The sequence below is a fragment of the Solea solea genome, chromosome 5, assembly GCF_958295425.1.
Source record: "Solea solea chromosome 5, fSolSol10.1, whole genome shotgun sequence".
Taxonomy (NCBI): domain Eukaryota; kingdom Metazoa; phylum Chordata; class Actinopteri; order Pleuronectiformes; family Soleidae; genus Solea; species Solea solea.
The window spans coordinates 28,720,011-28,739,890 of record NC_081138.1 but is presented as its reverse complement, the minus strand read 5'-3'; the positions used below and the strand labels follow the sequence as shown (position 1 = coordinate 28,739,890).

The window sequence follows — 19,880 nt, the reverse complement described above, 5'->3', positions numbered from 1 at the left end:
GTGTGTGTGTGTGTGTGTGAGACATGGTCATGTGACCTCCTGCCTTGCGGTGTGACACGCAGCCCAAACACTGTCAGTCTGCAGTGTACCGGAGTGTGACACACCCTTCAATACCATCTCTGTGCTCTCTCTACAGAGACCAGCTCCCACATCACTGTGTCGTCTCCCCTCTCTTTCTCTCTCAGTTCCTCTCCCCCGATTCTATCTGCCACTCACACAGAGACGACAGGCAGAAACCCTTCTCTTCTTGTCCTTATTCATTCCCCTTTTTTCTCCAAAACACACTTGTGGAGCTTGTTGAATCTCTTGTGCTTCAGTGCACACATGAAGACTTCACTATAACCTATAACCTATTTTTACTGTACATGAGAATGAGGACTGGATAGAATATAATCTTATCTTATATTTATTGTTATTTGGTTTTATACTTATTGTTTTTAATCATGTATATCCAGAGGACATTCTATTATATTCTATTCCTGCTCTTTTTATGTAAATAAAATAAGCTTAATGATCCATAATAACAATATTTGACTATAGAGTCATTATTGGCCACTAGTTGCATTACTTTCACATCAAATCATTGTGTTTATGAGTGTTTACAGTCAATTATTGTTCTTTTACAGTAAGTTATTGCACCATTGTTTAGTTAATTACTGTAAATTGACAGATAATTATGTTATACATTATATATAAAATTGTCCACAGCATTTTGGAAGTGACTACACTGCAAAAATATTTTTTTAAGAAAGTAAAATAAGCCTAATTTCTAGGAAATTGTTCTTATTTTTGGCCTAAAAATGTTTTACACTTGAGAGCTCACTACAATATTAAGAACAAGTATCTTAGTAAGATATTACAGCTCATTTGTAAGGTTTTGTGTGTGTACAAATATAAGAAATTTTAAGATGTAAATTCTTAAATTCAGAATTTAAAAACATTTTAAAACATTTTTCAATTCCTTGTAGGTACAGTCAATTTCTGTTTTATTGTACTTTTCCTAACAATGCTGTTTGAAAAAGTTTTGTAGAAATTTAAAAAGTGCTGCATTTTTAATGAATTCAAGAACATTTGGCGTATTTCTAGTTGAGCTGTTTTTTACTTGTTTTAATCTTGTATTAAACTGTAAGAAATGAGACACACAAAAATAAGGTTTTATTTTGTGAATTAATCAAACGAAAGCCTGTAAAATGATAATGATATAATACATTGTAAGACATACTGTGAACATGTGTGAAATCCTGGCAACAATTCACGGTTTATGAGCAAAATTAGTCCTAATAAGTCTGAAAGCAGCATTATATCATATAAATTGCATTTGTATAAAGCCAAATCCCAACATGTATTATTGTGGGGTCGTTTTTAAATATTCTGAATCATCTGCAGAATCAGATTAAACCTCTAAGTGAGCCACTAATTTAAATACCTTTGGGAGCTAAATGCACGATAACACATTTTTCAGTCACCAACCAACAAAATACAACAAAAGCATCCCGACACACACTCATATTTACCAAATGACATCATCATCAGCATAGATAAACACATTATTGTTACCACAGTGACTATAGTACAGGTTTATAATCTATGTTTAGATTACTCAGTATAAACTCTAAATAAAAGCACAGTTTAAATGTTTAGCGTCTGTTTCTCAGCAGTGGAATCAAGGAGGGATGATGTCACATGGTGATGTAATTGAATCCTCAAGTGCATTTGTCCATTTATTTACTGAAATGAGACAAAATAAGTCTTCAAAATAAATATCTTCCAACCGGCTGCAGCTGATGCATTTGCCACTTGGTGGCAGTAGAAACAAGCTGTAGATTGATAACATAGACACATAGTTCTGTTTCTTATACAGTAGAAATAAATACAGCCTAAACAAAGCATTATCGCTGACCTTGACCATGACCTTAACACAACCTCAAGTCGAATCTTAGCCCTAAACTTAACCAGTTCTTCAGGAATCAGGTTCTGCATCATAGTAAGTCTCCAGGAAATGAATGGAAGTCAGTGCAATGTCCTCTGAAGTATGGAAACCAGACTGTGTGTGTGTGTGTGTGTGTGATCCAAAAAACATGCAAATCTATCTTTGTGAGGACATTAGCGGTCTGGCCCTACAATTTTAAAGGGCTTTTTCAGGGGTTAAGACCTGATTTTAAGTTAAGGGTTAGAGTTAGGCACTTAGTTGTGATTGTTAAGGTTAGGGTAAGGGGTGTGTTCACTATGAATGCTGGGAAAACCTGTGTTTGTCAAGCATGTAAAATTGTTTCTATATTACTAACAGTGCATGCTCTCTCTCTCTCTCTCTCTCTCTCTCTCTCACTCCCTCTCTCTCCCTGTCTCACCTTCTCTCAGGGTTAAATCTGCACCCTTGTGCTCCTCAATCAGCTCTAATGGATCCTCTGGCTCAGACTCAGACCGGGAACTGACTGTGATACTAACGACACACACACACACACACACAGAGACACACAGAGACACACACAGGGTGGGGCTGGACACTCGTGTGCGTCGTGATGAGCTAAGAGCTTTGATGACCCTCTGAACATTTTCTCTCTCCCCCGTCTTTGTCCTTTGTTTCTTTCTTCTCACGTCTCTTCTCCCTCGGTGCTGAACCTCCTGCACTGCACTGAGCCAAAAAAAATCCACCCTACGACGACATTTTGTAGCAACTTAACATGTTGAACGTTAAACAATATTCTACGGTTTCCATTTCCTGAACATATAAACAGAATTTTCATCACTGTGGGACTTTCCTTTTCGTGCGACCCCCACGACCCCCCCCCCCCCCGCCCTCCCATGACCATCCACTCCAGGGCCTGTGAGAGTATGTTTCACATCGGTCTAACGCAGCCGTCCTCCCTCAGTGTCTCCACTCAGTGAGTGAGCAGGTCCCCAGGGGCTAATGTGTGCTTTTGTATGTGTGTGCTACATTATTCTCCCCACTGACTTTCTATGGCATGAAAAACATGAGTGTCCATCCAGCCTTGTCCCCTTCCTTCCTTCCTTCCTTCCTTCTTGTCTCTATAAAAGAGATGGAGTGGAGGGAACATGATGATAAAGCAGAGCAGCTCTCACATGGAGAAAGACACCAGTCTGGAAATATGAAGACGCCGTCCGCTGTGGCAGTTGTCTCGTAAAGAATTTTGTTGAATTAAATATTAAATTAGAGGGAAAACCACATGACCACTTGTGCAAGATGTAATTTAAAGGATGTAAAAAATATGTCCAAGCCATGGATTTAGTACAAAGAAGAAAAATCTCAGACATTGCATTCAATGAATTTGTATCACAACACTCAGAACTCAGTGTGTCGAGTGTTTTCTTGTGTTTTTTTCCACAAAAGTCCAGAATATGTTAACTTTTTTAAAATTCTTGTTCAAAATATCAATGTATCCATGTTTTATGACATCTAATGGTGAAACTGCAGATTATAATCTGCTAATCCCTCCCTTTCCCATGTACTGTACTATGCTAGGGGACTACACTGGGCGGCCTTCACGTACAAGAAAGCATGTCTTTCTTCTTCATTTGCATATTAAAACGTCCATATATATATATATATATATATATATATATATATATATATATATATATATTATATATATATATATATATATATATATATATATATATATATATATATGTATGTATTTAATTCCTCCCAATAAATAAACTGCCCCTAACTGAATACATTTTTATGAACATCATGAACAAGAATGGAAACAATATTAACCCTTAGAACACAGAGCTTTTGTTATAAGCAATCTGATGGGAAAAATGTACTCAAAATGTTTAAAATCGGATTGAATTTGTGAAATTTGGGAAATACGTCACAGTTCAAAGTTCACTTGGCTCGTTTTTATGAACGTAAGGAGACAGGAAAAAACGAATTTGTTAAAGCCTGAATATGTGACCTATAAACACACACACACCCCCAGGATAAACAACCGTGGTGCCGTTTTGTGTGGAGATGTTTGTACCGAAAAAAAAACAATAGCATAATAAAACATAAACATTGTGATGGAGCTTTGTGTCATTCTCAGTCTCTGCACCCCACATACATGAAGGACATCCAATCAGAGAAATTAGATTCTTATTGATCACTGACCGCTGCTCCTGCTTCTTTCCCAAATCTAGTCTCTGAGGCTCTGACTCTGCAGCTGTAATTCCTACATCCCTGAAGCGGGTTTTTTCTTTCATTCCTGCGATGAGCCCTGCAGACTGCAGTCTACCTGCTGCCGGCCCCCAGTGGAACAAAGCTGGGTTCCGTAATTAGGTTCTTGTGGCTGATTGGATTAGAGCAGCTGCTATATTCATTCATTCATTCATTCTGCTAAAAGATGTTCCTCAGCTGCTTTGAGAGAGACTAATGGAGGAGATGGAGCGATTAAGGTGCGGGACATAATAAGACATGACGTTATCATGATGCCGTGTGTCCACGACCTCGGGATTCAGTGCTCTGTGTTTTTGTCACTGGAATTTCCCCCTCAGCGTTGCCACTGAAATAACACACACACAAAAAAGTCTAATTTCACATGTTTCCTTCCCAAATCTGACCGACTCCTTTCCTTCTCTACGTCTTCATCCCTCACCTTGTTATTAAATTACAGCCGACATTACTGCACAAGGACATAATCGTGCCATGGGTTCAGTGATATTCTTTGTGGTCACACTGTAGAAAAAAAAATGTTGTTTTTCTCTCCAAAATGTGTCTCACATACGTATGTCTCACATTGTTTTTTTAAAGAAGAAAAAAGGAAAGAATTGTCTCTTCTTAAAATAAATTTTAACTTAAAAACAAATGAGATTGGGAGGAATTCAATGTTAAATGTAACTTTTTATGTATTAAGTAACTCTAAAATGTTTAAATATTCTATGAAATAGTTTTAAAATGAAGTGAACTAAAAATTTAATTTTAGTGTTAATATCAAAACTGTTAAATTTAACATTATTCCAGAATGTTTTTGGTGCTTTTGGTGTTAAATTGTGGCAAAAATGAACTGTTTCACGTGTGGGAAGATAATTAATAGCCATGTTTGTTTGTGTAAGTGAGAAATTTTAAAAGGGTTTTGACATAAAAAGCCATTTTATGGCCAGTGTATTACAAAATAAAGAGTCTAAAATATGTGGGCTAACATTTGGCACATCCAATGACTCACAAAATGTTTTAGTTTTAGATTCTCGCCAAAACTCTGATCATGAAAAAGGACATATATTTGCCTCCTTTTAAATTATTTACGTTAGACACCATTTTTTTCCCTTGAAAAAAGTCTAAATGGGACGTTTTCTTGGCAGAAAGTAAAAAATATTGCGTCTGTTTTCTTCTCTCTGCCTGTGCTTTGTGCTGTTGTTGCAGTGTATTTCCTTATATTATATTAATTAATACATTAACTCTATTGCTTTCAGCTCAGTTATTTAAAAAGGCATAAAAATAGCTTATTCAGAGAAAATGTGGATTTATAATATAAATAATTAAAGTGCCTCTTCCAGTCTGGACAGACGTGTTATCTGAACGCAGCATCTGTCCTCTGTGTCTCATCTGCATGTCCACGTCTAGGCTCTAGAGTGCTCTATAGTATATTTGTTTCCCAGAATTCTCTGTTATCTGTTAAAGGAAAAAGACAGTTTGTAGCAGATAAATGAGGAGAGACATTTCACATTTTCTGTCTGTCTGTCTGTGTTTGTAATCTGATTATATACGGTAAAAAAAGAAGAAAAAGAACATTTCTCCATTGATGAAGAGTAAGAACGCAGGTTGGGGGCATAAATCTCAGTCGTTGCTGGCACTTAATCCTAAATCTACTGTTGAATTTCAAACATCAATTTTAAAGATTCAGTTTTTTCAAATTCCCAGCGATAAAAGACGTCATAGGACGTTCTAAATATACCAACTGGACATGAGTAAACGAATGTGCTTTTGGTTTGCGTCCAAATCCTCTCTAGCGGAGCGTAATGCTGGCAAAAAAAACCCCCACAAAACCGTCCCATCCCCCAACAATCTCTCCGTCATCAGTGAAGCCATAAATAAATGGATTGACTTTTTCTTCGTAATTGTTAATTATCATGAGTGCTCTCTGAGGTACTTTCTATGAATGGCAGGAGGAGGAGACTCTTCCTCCACCCTCTCCTCTGTTTTATGGTGTTGGTCGTAGTTTTCAAGGACGACGAAAAGGACGTAGACGATGGTGGAAGGGTGGGGCATCTGCGTCACTCTCGAGCATCAGGGTTGGTGGATTGTAATGGCTACACCCCCCACGACACAGTCCGTCTTCTCTGCGCGACCAATGCCAGTAACCCCACCCAATCTGTGGTGGCTCCTCCCCCCACACCCCAACCAAGAGAGAAGAGAGAGAGTAAAGCACTTAAGGTAATGTAAATAACCAGGGAGGGAAGAGCTATTTTAAGATGCCGTCTTTCACTGCGGGCCATGGACGGGGGGACAAAGACGCAAGCCAAGCCATTGTGATGTCAGTCACGTTTTCAGACACGTTCTCGTTTGTCCGTCTTTCCGTCCCCATCGCCAAAAGCAGGCCCCCGAACGACAAGACAAGAAAACAAGAAGACAAGAAGACAGAAAGTCCTGCACATTCAGTGTAAGGCAAAGCAGACTGATGTTTTCTCTTTAAACTTGGTCATTACGGTTTTAAAAAGGTGGGTTGGAGAAAAGAAACGGCAAAAATATGAACTATGTCGTCAGTTCCAAAGAAAAGCAGGGAAAACAATGGAAAAGATTCACATTCTCTGTTTCTTAGTCACATGTTTTCCCTTTTTTTTGCTCTTCTTACGAGCCAAAATTTAAATCTTCAAGCCTCTAAATTTACAATTGAACAAAACGACAAACAAGAGGAACCTTTTAGTGGGAGGATCATTTTTCAGCAAGAAAGAAGCAGGCAAAAATCTAAAAAATGGCAATTTTAAATGATTGAAACCCCATATTCTTAAAGTAAAGTCAGCGAACAACAGATGTGGAAACACAAATTTCATTTTCTTTTTTTACAAAAGTAGAGTTTATATATTTCCCTTACATTGTTTTCTTTCTTTTTTTTATTGTTTCATCTTTTTGTGACACCAAAAATAAATAAACATTTATACCAGCGTCATTTATATCTATCTATCTATCTATATATATATATATGTTCTTTTCTTCTTTTTCCATCATATGTATACAAATATACACAGCACAGAGAAGATAACCTGTACACCACCGATAAATAAACGTGTAAATCAGAACCCGCCGTGTTTGACTTTGCAAATCACATAACAAACAGCAACAAAAAACGTACACAAACATCAAGTCAACGACGCACTACTACGTGATATAATTGGATCTTTTCTTGAGGTTACATTCGTATTCAAGTCATCAATCACTGCGGTTGGAGCGGCGTCTGGTTCCCGAGCTGTGGCTTCTTTTTTTTCTTGAACTTGAAGGTTTTAAGGCAACTGAATAAAAAGATAATTTTCAAACACTATTAATTTACACGAATGACTTTCTAAAAACTCGACATTAAAGCGAACACTAACGGCTAATGCTTCACTATAGACTGCTTGTATATTTTCTACTCGGGACGTGATGAATGGATCGTTCCTTTTCTCGAGTCACAGTTTTAACGTGTTCGACGGGAACATGAGAGACCTGTCCATTGGCTTTTTATTTCACTTTTAATGAATTTGTACATCTCTGTCACGCGCTGAATGGATGTCCTCGATATGGCACATTAAAGCTCTAAAATAAACATTTCTTTTTTTTAATAATTTCTGTTTTTACTTACACTCTCACAGTCAGACATTTACAATAATTGTTGTACATGTGTGTATAGGTTATTGCTGTTAACTGATTGGCACAAACAACACAAACTCTGGTTGTGCTGTCAGTTAATCATCCGTTTTTGATACTGTATACCACCAGTTTGCAGTTTGCAGTTTCACCTCAGTTTGAAAAGGATTTGCGCATCCCTATGCAAGTCGGGGAGTGCAGCAGTTCCCTGACCTCACTATTTGCCTCACTCAATATGCAAATCAATAGTGCAAATCGTTAAAATGGATGCCAAAATTCAAAATGGCCTACTTCCTGTTGAGTTGAGGCCATGGTTACAGTCGACTTTTTTGTTCGTCTTGGTCGAAAACATCTTCCCACCAAGTTTCGGGAAATTCGAGGGAACTCAATTTTGACTCTGTTCTCACCTTAGGGGGGCGCTATAGAGCCCTTGAGCAACACATGGGTCCAGGAACTATGCCGATATTGCATTTTCAAGTTTCAAGAGTTTCTATGCACGTTAACCCCCTCAAAAACCACCGCAAAACCACATCATCTGGAGGACAACAGTAGGGTCAGCCGTTACGGCCCCTGCCATTCGTGGCTCGGGCCCTAATTAAGAGTCTTTTGAACAGTTCCTTTATCTACAAACCGCTTCAAGGAAGGAAGTGAGTGTGTGAGATGGTGTATGTGACAAAAAAAGACAGCTTTATGGCTGGACAATCAGCAAGCTGCTACACTATTTATCTATATCCTGACATTGGGCTGATATCCAGTCTCTACGAGCGGGGTTTGGCTCTCCATAGTCCAAAGGTATCCAACAATGTAACCAACGTTCTGGCAGTTCGGTCACATGTTCAGTTTTTTTTCCTCCCCCGAGTTTGTCATTCTTCATCATGGTGGGAGGAGTCTGGGCTTGACGAGTCCTCCTCCTCCTCCTCCACGGTTTCTGCAGGCAGTGTGTCGCGGCGCGTGAAGGCGGCCGCCAAGGTCACGCTCAGCCGCGGCTTCATCTCCGACAGGCCGATGTTGTTGCCGCGCACGACAAGCGTCGTCTTGTCCATGATCTCGCCGCTGTCCTTGGACACCACCGCGTCGAGGAAGTCGTACTTGTGCGAAATCTTGCCGCTCTCAAACAGGTACTTGGCCAGGTGGGAGAAGGCCACGTTCCCCAGGAACGAGGCCACCATGGAGACAGTCTTGAAGGGAAACTTCTGGACGACGAACTCCTCCAGCTCTCCGGTCATGTGGTGCTTCTTTATCTCGGTGGTCCAGCCGGGGTAATAGATGAAAGGAGGCAGCTTCAGGTAGGGTTCCCCTCCGCCGATACGCAGCACCATGCCGAACAGGTAGGCGGCCACCGAGCCGTATGTGTTGGTGCCCTTGACGAAGAGCACGCTGATCAGCTGGGGGAAGATGATGACGTAAACCAGGTCCGAGCTCAGGTACCAGAGGCCGTACACCGAGCCGGTGAGGAGGGCCATCACTGTGGCGAGGCCGCCAAACACAAAGATGGTGATACGCATCACCCACACAATCTCTCGGTCCGACGCCTAAATGGGGAAAACGTGGAAAAGTGACAGTGTGGAGCAGCTGTAGAAACAAACAAACGCACAAACACACCAGAGACAAATGGGCGTAGTCTCCAGATTCCTGTTTGGTTCCTATTGGACAATACCAACTGTCAGTCACGATGGTGCTATATTGTCTATTTTTCTATAAATGGGAGAGTCCATAGACGACGACGTGAAACAATTGAGACAATTAACTTTTTAGGAAAATGTTATGCATTTCACTGACATCGAAAGTCGGAACTGGGAGTCACCTCTGACTTGAGCTGCTTTCCAGTTGAGAAATTCTTGTTAGCCATCGTTAGCCCTTGTTAGCCGTACGAGTTCATAGCAACACTCTGCGAAGTACTTTGCACACACAAACAGCGTAGCAACATGGTAAAAACACAACAGGACCACACTTACGCGTACGACTGACTCCATGTGCAACAAATAAGATGAAAGTGCAAGTAACCGTAAAAGTAGAGTGTGTTTACAACTGATGTGGCAGCTATCTTGGAATCCTATGTTGGGTTTCTTGAGGTGGCTCCCACTTTACAAGGTGAGAATCCGACCTGAGGGGTCGTTCCAGTTGACATTTGAATGCATCATAAATCAAGTGAGAAGTGGGTTCATTTCCCCGTAGACTCCCATCCATTCAACCAGAGTCCTTTTCACACCCAGTAAAAGACTTTGCTAATTACATTCGACTTCCTCAACTACAACTGAAGGACTACGTCCATTTTTATACACAGTCTCTCTCTCTCTCACACACACACACACACACACATATGTTATGTGTCAATTTACCGACTGTCTGAAGGCGAGCTGGTAGATGTTCCTCGCAAACATGGAGCTCGCCGAAAGGATGGAAGAGTCGGCCGAGGACATGACAGCTGCAGACACGGCGCCCAGGCCGAAGAAGGAGACGAACGGCGGACAGAGGTGCTGGAGCACGATGGGTAGAATCATGTCTGCCTCGTCCTTTATCCGAGGAGGCACGGCGCCATAAGTCGTCTGGTTCCAGTCTGGAAAAAGAGGGAAATTTAACTCTTTGCTTACACGTCAAAAGACACAAAAGACCTCCATAGGAAACCTACCAAGTTTTTCATTGTCATTTGTTATAAAAGCAACATAAAAGCACAACATCTCTTGAATAAAATGTATTACTTAAAGCAACGAGATTTGCATAATGAGAGTTGATAAAATTGCAAAACCCTCAATAATCCCCTGTGTCATAATTGGGAACGAAATGTTTCATAAATAAAATCACAAAAATGTAGATTATTTTGGAAATACTGAACAATACCAGATGTTTTATTTTATTTTTTAAGGTTTTAATGTAGAAAAAGACTCCTCGTTAAGGGCGGTATTGAGCCATTGTTGAAAATAAGTACACATTCACTGTCAAAAGAACATTTTTGTGTTTCCTTTTTGGCTCACACTGATTTGGACCGCCCCAAAAACAGGTTGAACTTTGAGCATTAAAATTAAAATATCCCTGTTTGCTTTATTGTGAAAAGTTGCACTTTGGCGGTGGTGAGTTTTAACAGGATGACTCATAATTCAGCGCAGGACCGAACAGAGTTGTGCGCTCGCTTGTCTCACACATGGAGACATTTGACGCCCAGAAATCTGGAGATCAAACCTCTAATTTGGTCCCTCGCCTCTGCTAATGCAATATTTACACAAGCAGCATGGTTATTAAACCAAACGGCTGCTTCATTATGAATGAGGTGAACCAGCTGGTATTTACCAGGCTGTCTCAGATCTAAGGGGCAACGGGGGCCCATCGAGAGACACCCGTTTCACACACACACACATACACACACAGGGAGCCGAACCCCTGGCTCTCTGACCTGTGGAGGCTCCGATGGCTCCGATGAGAACGGAGGGCACGGCCATGACGAGGCAGCCGAACGCAGCCAGGAAAGAGAGGACCTGAGCGTACGTGGCCGAGGACGCAGACAGAACTCTCTGGAAATACACCTGCCAGGGGATTCCTCCAAACATCTGGATGAATGAATGAATGAATGAATTTAATGGTTCCACACATGAAATAAACAGCTGTTTCCTGTCATTATATATATATATGTATATATATATATATATATATATATATATATATATATATGTGTGTGTGTTTCACTGTACCTGTATATAACTGTGAAGCACATCCATGCAATAATTTTTATTTTTTTTTATCTTATTTTACTTTTTTAACGTAAATGTATTTCAGAGACCTGGGATTATAATTCCTTAACCTAAATTTCTCTTTCAATACTCATTTTACCTCACTTAAATTTCAGAGAACCAAGGTTAATCCCTTAACCTAAACTCCTCTTTGAACACTCGTTTCACCTCAAGTATGTTTCAGAGAACTGGGGACAATTCCTTAACCTAAGGTTTTCTAAACATTCCATACTAAAGTTTCAGAGAACCTAGATTATAATCCCTTAACCTAAGCATCTCTGGACACTTGTTTTACCTCAAGTATGCTTCAGAGAACTGGGGACAATTCCTTAACCTAAAGCTTTAGTAGCATAGCTCTACTAGCATAGCTGTTAGCATAACCGTGCTACATAGAGAAACACAGATGAGTGTATTGTGGAGCTGTTAATCTTAATCCACATCGTGTGAACTCAACGGACCAAGGTTTCATGTTCAAAATCACATACTATAGCTTTAAATTAACCAATGAACGGTGTGTGTGTATGAAGCTGCTTTTCCCCACAAAAGAACTAACGTCAGTGGACTAAAGTCTAAAGACACGAATAAGCCGACATGTACCAGGAGGCAGAAGTTGTCGATCCACACCCAGGTGTCGACGCTGCGGATGCTGCCCCTCCAGGGCGACTGATACACCTCCTTCACCGCTGTCACTGTGATGTCGGACACCGCTGGGTGGTTCAGGGCAAATGGGATGCTGATCCACTGTTAAGTGAGCACAGTCACACAAAACAGAAGCATCTTACAAAGAGGCTCTTTAGATTAAGATGATAAATTTAATCTCAAAACTCAAGCGGTATTGATCCCAGAGGAAAAGAAGAAGAAGATCATGCAGATAGGCTAATGGGGAAATTATTAGTAGTGTTTATATTTAGCCATGTATGGATGGGGATATAAGTGATAATGTGAGAGATATTCATTTGAATAAGTAAACCAGCAATTTCCAAAAGATGTATGTTTGATAAATGAATCACAATTTGATTGTATGGCAGTTATTTGATAAATAGTAAGTAAAAAACCAAAAATGAATCTTCTACCAACCAGAAGAATGTGCAGATAGGTTGTTATATAGTGTGTTTATAGATAAAGATAATTAACAATGAATAAAAATGCTTGTGATTGTTTTTCTCTCATTCTTTGAAGGATTTAACATATTTTTTATTACTATTTTTTACTGAAAAAAGGAAAAACTCTCCTCAGCTTTTGACTTGAACCTACCAGGCCAACAAAGATACAGAAGAGCTGCACGACGTCAGTGTAGGCCACAGAGTAAAGTCCTCCAACCAGGGTGTAGAAGATGGCAATGAGCGCTGAGATGACCACCGACATCTTGATGTTTATGTCCACGATGACACTCAGAGTAGCACCTGAGTTCAGGAAAGGAACAAACACATACATGTATATGGTGTCTTTATTACAGTATACAGTATATTCTCTGATTTTGCTGCAGATGGAGATGTGAACTCACCCAGGGCAGATAAAATGGCAGCAGACCAGAAGATCTCACCCATGAGTGCAGGTATGAAGAGAAGGCCGCCCATGCGCTTCCCGTACAGCTGCTGGAACGGGTCCAGCATGGTGACGTAACCTCGTGAGCGCATGGGCTTGGCGAAGAAAAGGCCGCCTGGGACAGAGAGAGAGATAATTCATGTGTCCATAACTGAAAGCAGGGCCCTAAATCTGACATAGAGCTCCATTTTGTACTCCTCACGTGGACATTTATTAAAATAAAAGACTCAGGGAAGTCTACTGAAACACACAAAATGGGAGGATTAAGATAAGCACAGACATCATTTAATACAGATGTCATTTTACACCTTAAACCTCTATAGATATAGAAAATATACATCTGGATTTCTTCAAATATGTTAGAAACACTCACCCAGAACCAGACTGAGGGCATATCCAAAGGGCGCCTGTGCCCACGCCAAGCCAAAATCGGGCAGATACACATACTCAGCTGTGCCATTGATGTATCCTCCTCCAACCCAGGTGGCTGAATAACATAAAAAGTCACCACAAATATTGGGACAATCTGATAATGTACCATATAACAACTGTTTTTTTCCTTTACTTAATAAATCGAAAATATGTTTTCAATTACTTTTGTTTCAGCACAACATCGCTTGTATGAGTTGAGCATTATATATTTATGTTGGTGATAAAGGAAGAAAAACTAAACCTGTCTCAAAAATAAGATATTGGATTATATTATAACACCTTTCCTTATATTTTTTTATACAAATGTAACCTTTATTTCACCATTTATAACAAAAAACTGAAACAGGTCACTATATAGTTTACTTTAAAACTCACATTCATGTTTAAAGCACGTTTTGTAAAGGTAAAGTAATGTTAGGGGAACGTTCTGGGAACCTTTAGAGAATGTTCTCTAAAGGTTGTATGAAGGTTGTGACAAAGTAATGTTCTGGGAAACCAAATTTGCAACTAAAAACTAACATTAGGGGAAAACTTTCAATATCAACCACAGGAGAACCTTCAGGGAACGTTCTGCAACCAAAAGGTAACGTTTCTGGGTATCTGGGTGACATCTATTTGATATTTGATTCCATTATGGCAATGATGTTTTAAAGGAGCTGGAGCTGTGATATTTTTAAAAAAGATGTTGGCATATATAACAAAAATTACACATTATACAATAAATATAATCCTTTTTACCATAAAAACCACAAACAGAAATTTTTTATATATATATATATATTTGCTTAAATAATCTGATCTTTTTTGTTTCCTCCATGATGGAATAATTGACCAAAGTGAGTGATTAAAAATTGGATGAAAATCAATGCTAGATTATTTTTTAATTTTCAAAAAAAAAACAAATATGATCTTGTCAAAAGAAGCCCATGTCATTAAGAACTTTTAATAAAAGCACGGAGCTGCTTTTCACCTGTCATGGTAAATCCACCCACGAATAATCCAATGTCTCTCCCGCCGACCATGATGGTTTCGCTGCGGTCGGTGCCCTCCGCCTCCCCCGTGTGCTTGTTCTTCCATGCCGCCCAGATGCCCACGAACAGAATCAGTAAGTAAAAGATCGCAATGGCCACAAGTCCCTCTACGTGGATGGTCATCGTCGCACCGGTCCTCCGTTATATGGAGCGGGAAGGCATGGAGACCTGCGTGCGTGCGTGCGTGCGTGCGCACGGGAGGACAAGGATGAATTAGATAAGAACACATTTAATTTTGTTTTCTGTGATTGGACACGAACAATTTTAAGAAGGTGTAAAATGTCACTAATGTGACTTTTAACTCAGCACAGATCAGTTGTGAAAGTGCATTTTGTTGTTTTCTCTCTTCTTTTGCGCAAAATGACACATGCACTTGATAATGTAAATAGAAATCGCCCAAAAGGTTAAAAAAATAATCACAATTGTCCTTTGAAGTCCCTCCATGTATTCACTTTATCCAAACAAACGCGCGTAACATCCAAGTTACGCACAGGATACGAGCTCCTTCGGAAATAAATTATTAAAAAGAAAAGAAAAACTTACCTCAAGTATTTCTACAGTCATGTGCTGGTGCACCTGATGCGGATGGAAAGGACGAGCAAGGCAGAGCCAGGTCGGGTGCAGTGTTTTCTCTTGTGCGTGTGGACACTGAGGGCCAGTCCAATGAAAAGCTGGTCTCCCGGGTGACTTACCGCGGCTTATAAGGACGCAGGTGCCGTCACGGGAATGAAACACACGTCAGAGAAACCGAACGACTCCAATAATGAGGACCTCGCATGGAATCACGTCAGAGCGCGCACGATGATCCAACTGGAGGAGGGTGGGAGAGATTCCTTCACTCAATAACTGGGATGGATGGGGGTTGCTTTTTCTTTTTTTTTTTTAAGACTGAATCATGGAATTGCCGGACATGAATTTTAATGCATTTTTTCCTCCCTCTACCATCAAATAATCAATATTCCGCCAGTTGAACTGTGGCTCCTGCTGTCTCAAACCCGGTGCGTAAAAGCTGCCTGTAATTACGCAGCTACACTCCATGTGGCCTTTTATCCGCTGTCACTTTCTCCCGCTTTCCTGTCGTCGGCATTTTGCCATTTTAGACATTGCACACAGCAATTAACTCTGCTCCACACTTTTGCTCCAATCTGACTTTTACGCGTCAGAAATATCCCCTTGCTTTGCGCAGGAGAAAACTGTGATCCAAGGCGTTAATTAAAATACAATTCAACCCGTTCAAATACATAATTAGCTGTATAGGTTTTCTTTAAGAGTATCTTATAGCAGATAAACTTCAATTTTAGTAGCATTCATAAGCATTCTTTTCCTAGAAAATGCTTCTGTAAAAGGCCTAAATTCTGAATTCTCAGGCTTAACATGCTCCTCATCTCAGAGTAATTATGCATCATTGAAGTTTCCTGTAGCCACCACTTTCCCTCCAGGATGTGCCCGTGTACATATATATACTGTATCAGCGGACTGTGTCCACTTAATGGTCTGTGCAGCGTGAACACCTTTAATCTGCAGGCTGCACTTGTCAAAACTGACAGGCTCCCAATTAGGGTGAGTCCTGAAGAGCAGTGCACGGATTTAATGATACAGTGCCACTTAAAGAAAAAAAATGGGGAAAAACATATGGAAGTTATTCTTCCCATAAGGCTGAGGCAGTCAGTCACACATGAGGAAAGAATGATTTAAAAAAGCGCGCCCCCTTTTGGTAACAATGGTTTCAGCATGACGCAGAAAGGCCAACGTGTTTATCTTTGGTGGTTTAACAAAGAGAGGAAATGACTGATCATTGCTTTTTTTTAACATCTTTTCTGTATCTGTTGCTTTATTCTCTGTGCAGAATTTATATTTATTTCTGATGTTTTATCTTTAAAATACACAAGATACTGTCACAATTTTGACTATTTTTTGCCCTGTAAAGTTTAAAACGAGTCACACAATGAAGTTAAACTGTACTTTAATGGTTCATTAATGTCATAAAATGGATATTTTAGGGTTAAACTGGAGCCTACACATTCTATTGTTTTCATATGGCTGTAAAAACCTTCCTCAAATTCATTTAAAAGGACAAATATAGACAGAGGCTGGGCTGTTTCACCCATTTTTCCCCTCAACTTGGTCAAATGAAGCGTAATTTTTAATTTGGAAAGAGTGGTCTGTTTGTAGTTCATTGTGTCTTTGTTTTTCTATTGTTTTATTTGTTATCTCTTTTTTGCTTTTCCTTTTAATTATTTCATCATATTCCCTTTTATTTAAGTAAAAAAGGTGTGGTATAAAGGAAGCTGTATTGGATTGGATGGGTTTGAGTTTGTGTGATAAACTGCTGCCAAAAGCGGTGACGTTCAGGTGTCTCTGGCACCGTGAACACCTTCAGAAGACAAACACTGTTCTTTCTCTCTCTTTACGTGCAAATACGTGGCTTAACCTTTGCTATACACACGCACACTGACAGTTTATTGTGTCATCACATCAAACGTAGTTTGTAAACAACAGTTTTCAAAATGAAGTGTTCTTCGCTGCGTAACAGCTAAAATATGTGTTTACGCTTAACTGAATAAATCCTGCAGTGCCAAAGGACTCGAGGTTTAATGAGCAGCTGTTGTTGGCACCGCTCAAGATGTGTGTGTGTGTGTGTGTGTTACCTCTTTAGGAGCTTTTCTGTCATAAACACTGACCTTGTTAGGACCAGTAGTCCTCATGGAGACCTAAACCTGGTCCTAATGAGGCAGAGGGTCATCTCTGAGGAACTGGTAAGGGGTTTGAATTGTGGTTGTCCACAGATTTCACACAAAAGTCTATGAAAATTAACACATTACAACATTTTAAAAGGGACAATCTGTACTTTCGCTATGAGGCTACATTGAAACTTGTGCTCCGAAGATTCTTCAATTTAAATTTTAAAGACTGTGAAGAAAGATAACTGGAGTTAATAATAATAATATTTTCTGAATCTTTTTCTTCTGCTTACCTGAATGTTTGGATCAAGGTGAAATCAACATGAAGCGTTTAAAGCCAGGATTTGAATATTTAGGACTTGGGTGTCCCCCAGTGGTAGTGACAAAAAAAGACAGTGTCTGATTCGCTCTGCTACAGAAAGTTTACATGATGTACAATTAATATATTTAACAGACAGATAAAACAAAAGGTGAATTTTCAGAACAACCGACATTGGAAATGTTTAGTTTTTGACTTGACTTGGTTGGTAAATCTGTTGAAAATTAAATAATTTAATTTCCAGGAAATAGTCTTTCCTGGAAATATAGAATAAATTCACAAAATTAAAGGGAATTCCGTTTACATTTGACAGTTTGTTTTAGAGCCTCTGAAAGTAAACAGGAAAGCCTGTAAGAGTCTGATATTCATGTCTACATTCACGTCACAGCACCTGCTATTTGTGACAGTTAAAATAAGATTAACAAGTAACAGAATTATCACCAAGATTAGGGTTTAATAGTTTGTACTTTTCTAAAAAAAAAAAATCTGAATCAGTCCATCGCAGTCTGAGCATTGGTTGATTTTGTTTTCAGAAACTTGATAAAAAGATTTGTTGTTATTTACAATAAGCAAAATGCAGACTGGAGAGATGGATCATAATTCATGAAGAAAGTTTCTGTGATTTGTTTTTATCCAGTTAAAAAAATATGAGAAAAATAGGGAAATCTATTAGAAAATATAAGATAAAAAACATTGAGAAGCCCACACTCGTCAAAACCTCTAAACAAGTCCCCTCATGACCACATGTTTTCAGTTATTTGTCAAAAACAGGGGATTATTTGCTGTGAAGCTTAATGGAGGTGACAGAGTACCACAATAAAGAAGCAGCACATACAGTATACTGTGATCTGTTCACTTTTAATGCAAGATGTTAGGGTGGGACGAACACACGCTTGCATTATGAACTCTATGGAAGCTTCAGCCTGTTATAATTTACCATGGGAACGCTTTAACAATGACTTAATATAAGGCAAATATAAAATCTAGGTGAAAATGAAGGAGGTCGAGCCCGGGCATTTAATCCTTTGCCACAGAAAACTTTAGAAGTGCCAGAAACCAAGCGTATACAGAGTCGTGGCCAAAAAATGTTTTTAGCATCAATTATTTAAGAGCAAAACTTACTAAAGGAGTAAATACATGAGCTATACCTCCCTTTTCGACAATGTGCGTATTATTCCTCTATCAATAACCACATTTTGACTTTGAAACAAACTCCACAGTCGACCTAACTCGTTTGCCAGAAGTCAACAGTTAATAAATTCATTGTTTCTATTCACTTTGCCACAAGTACAGTATGTACAACAGAATCTACCAGGTACAAAAAGCCGTCTACAACTGGCCTACAATTATATAATATAATCTCCAATATACAAAATATGTTTTCACAGCTATTTAAAAGGAGTATTATTCAACAGAGCTGCGTTTACATTTAGCTGCAAGTCAAAAATAAACCATAGTAACGTTTGTTTTTAATGTGACAGTGAGATGGAACGACAAGGAGGAACATTTGCCTCTGCTGAAGATTTAAATAAATGATGAATGACTTCACCGAGTCATGTAGAAGCCAGTGGAGACGATGGAAATTGAAATATACAGAAAATTGATAATTTAGGAGACTGTACTTTAAATTCTACACGACAAAATATTTAATAACACATGTTATTATGTCTATTCTTTCTTTTTACAGACGCCATCAAGGCTGACCAGCACATAATTAAGTGTTAAATCATAGATTTACAAGAAGAACAAATGTGTTGACATGTGTTATAGATAAACAAAGGGACAGCGCGTATTTTAAATCCCATGCCTTCGTTTTATTGCTTCTGAGAAGTTAAATTTGACTGGGAATATTTTATGATTATTTAAAACTTAATTTCAAAACTAATGACCTTTTTCCTGCTCACCTGCAGTACCTTCGCAGGCCACTAGGCAGCTCCCTAACTTTCTGTATCAGGACTAAGGCTGAAACAATGACTCGATTAATCGATTATTAATCTATTACTAAATTAATCGTCAACTATTTTGACAATCGATGAATCGGTTTGTGTGTTTTTAAGGAATCAAAACAAGTTTTCTGATTTTTCAGCTTCTTAAATGTGAATATGTTCTGGATTCTTTGCACCACGTAACAAAGAAATCATTAAAACAGAATAGTTTTTGTTTTTTTGACAAAACAAGACATTCGAGAACATCACCCTTTCTAGGTTTGAGAAACACTGATCAACATTTGTTGACATTTTATGGACGAAACGATTACTCGATTAATTGAGAAAATAATTTCCCCTATTTCCAGGTATTTAAGTACTGTAAGTGCTTTTTCTTTTGCTGTTTTTATTGTTACCACAGATTCACATTATGGGCTCATTTCTC

The 19,880-nt window shown here is 39.0% G+C and overlaps 1 protein-coding gene across 1 annotated transcript; it reads right to left on the bottom strand.

Moving 5' to 3' along the window:
- Positions 1-6,932: 6,932 nt before the first annotated feature.
- LOC131459093 (high-affinity choline transporter 1-like) lies at positions 6,933-15,332 on the bottom strand. Its single transcript, XM_058628520.1, has 9 exons — positions 15,054-15,332; positions 14,450-14,678; positions 13,421-13,534; positions 13,007-13,162; positions 12,757-12,905; positions 12,100-12,243; positions 11,169-11,322; positions 10,120-10,337; positions 6,933-9,312 (listed from the first exon to the last, which is right to left on the bottom strand). The coding sequence occupies exons 2-9, from the start codon at positions 14,631-14,633 to the stop codon at positions 8,644-8,646; spliced, it is 1,788 nt and encodes a 595-aa protein (XP_058484503.1). The 5' UTR covers positions 14,634-14,678; positions 15,054-15,332; the 3' UTR covers positions 6,933-8,643.
- Between the last annotated feature and the right edge of the window lie 4,548 nt (positions 15,333-19,880).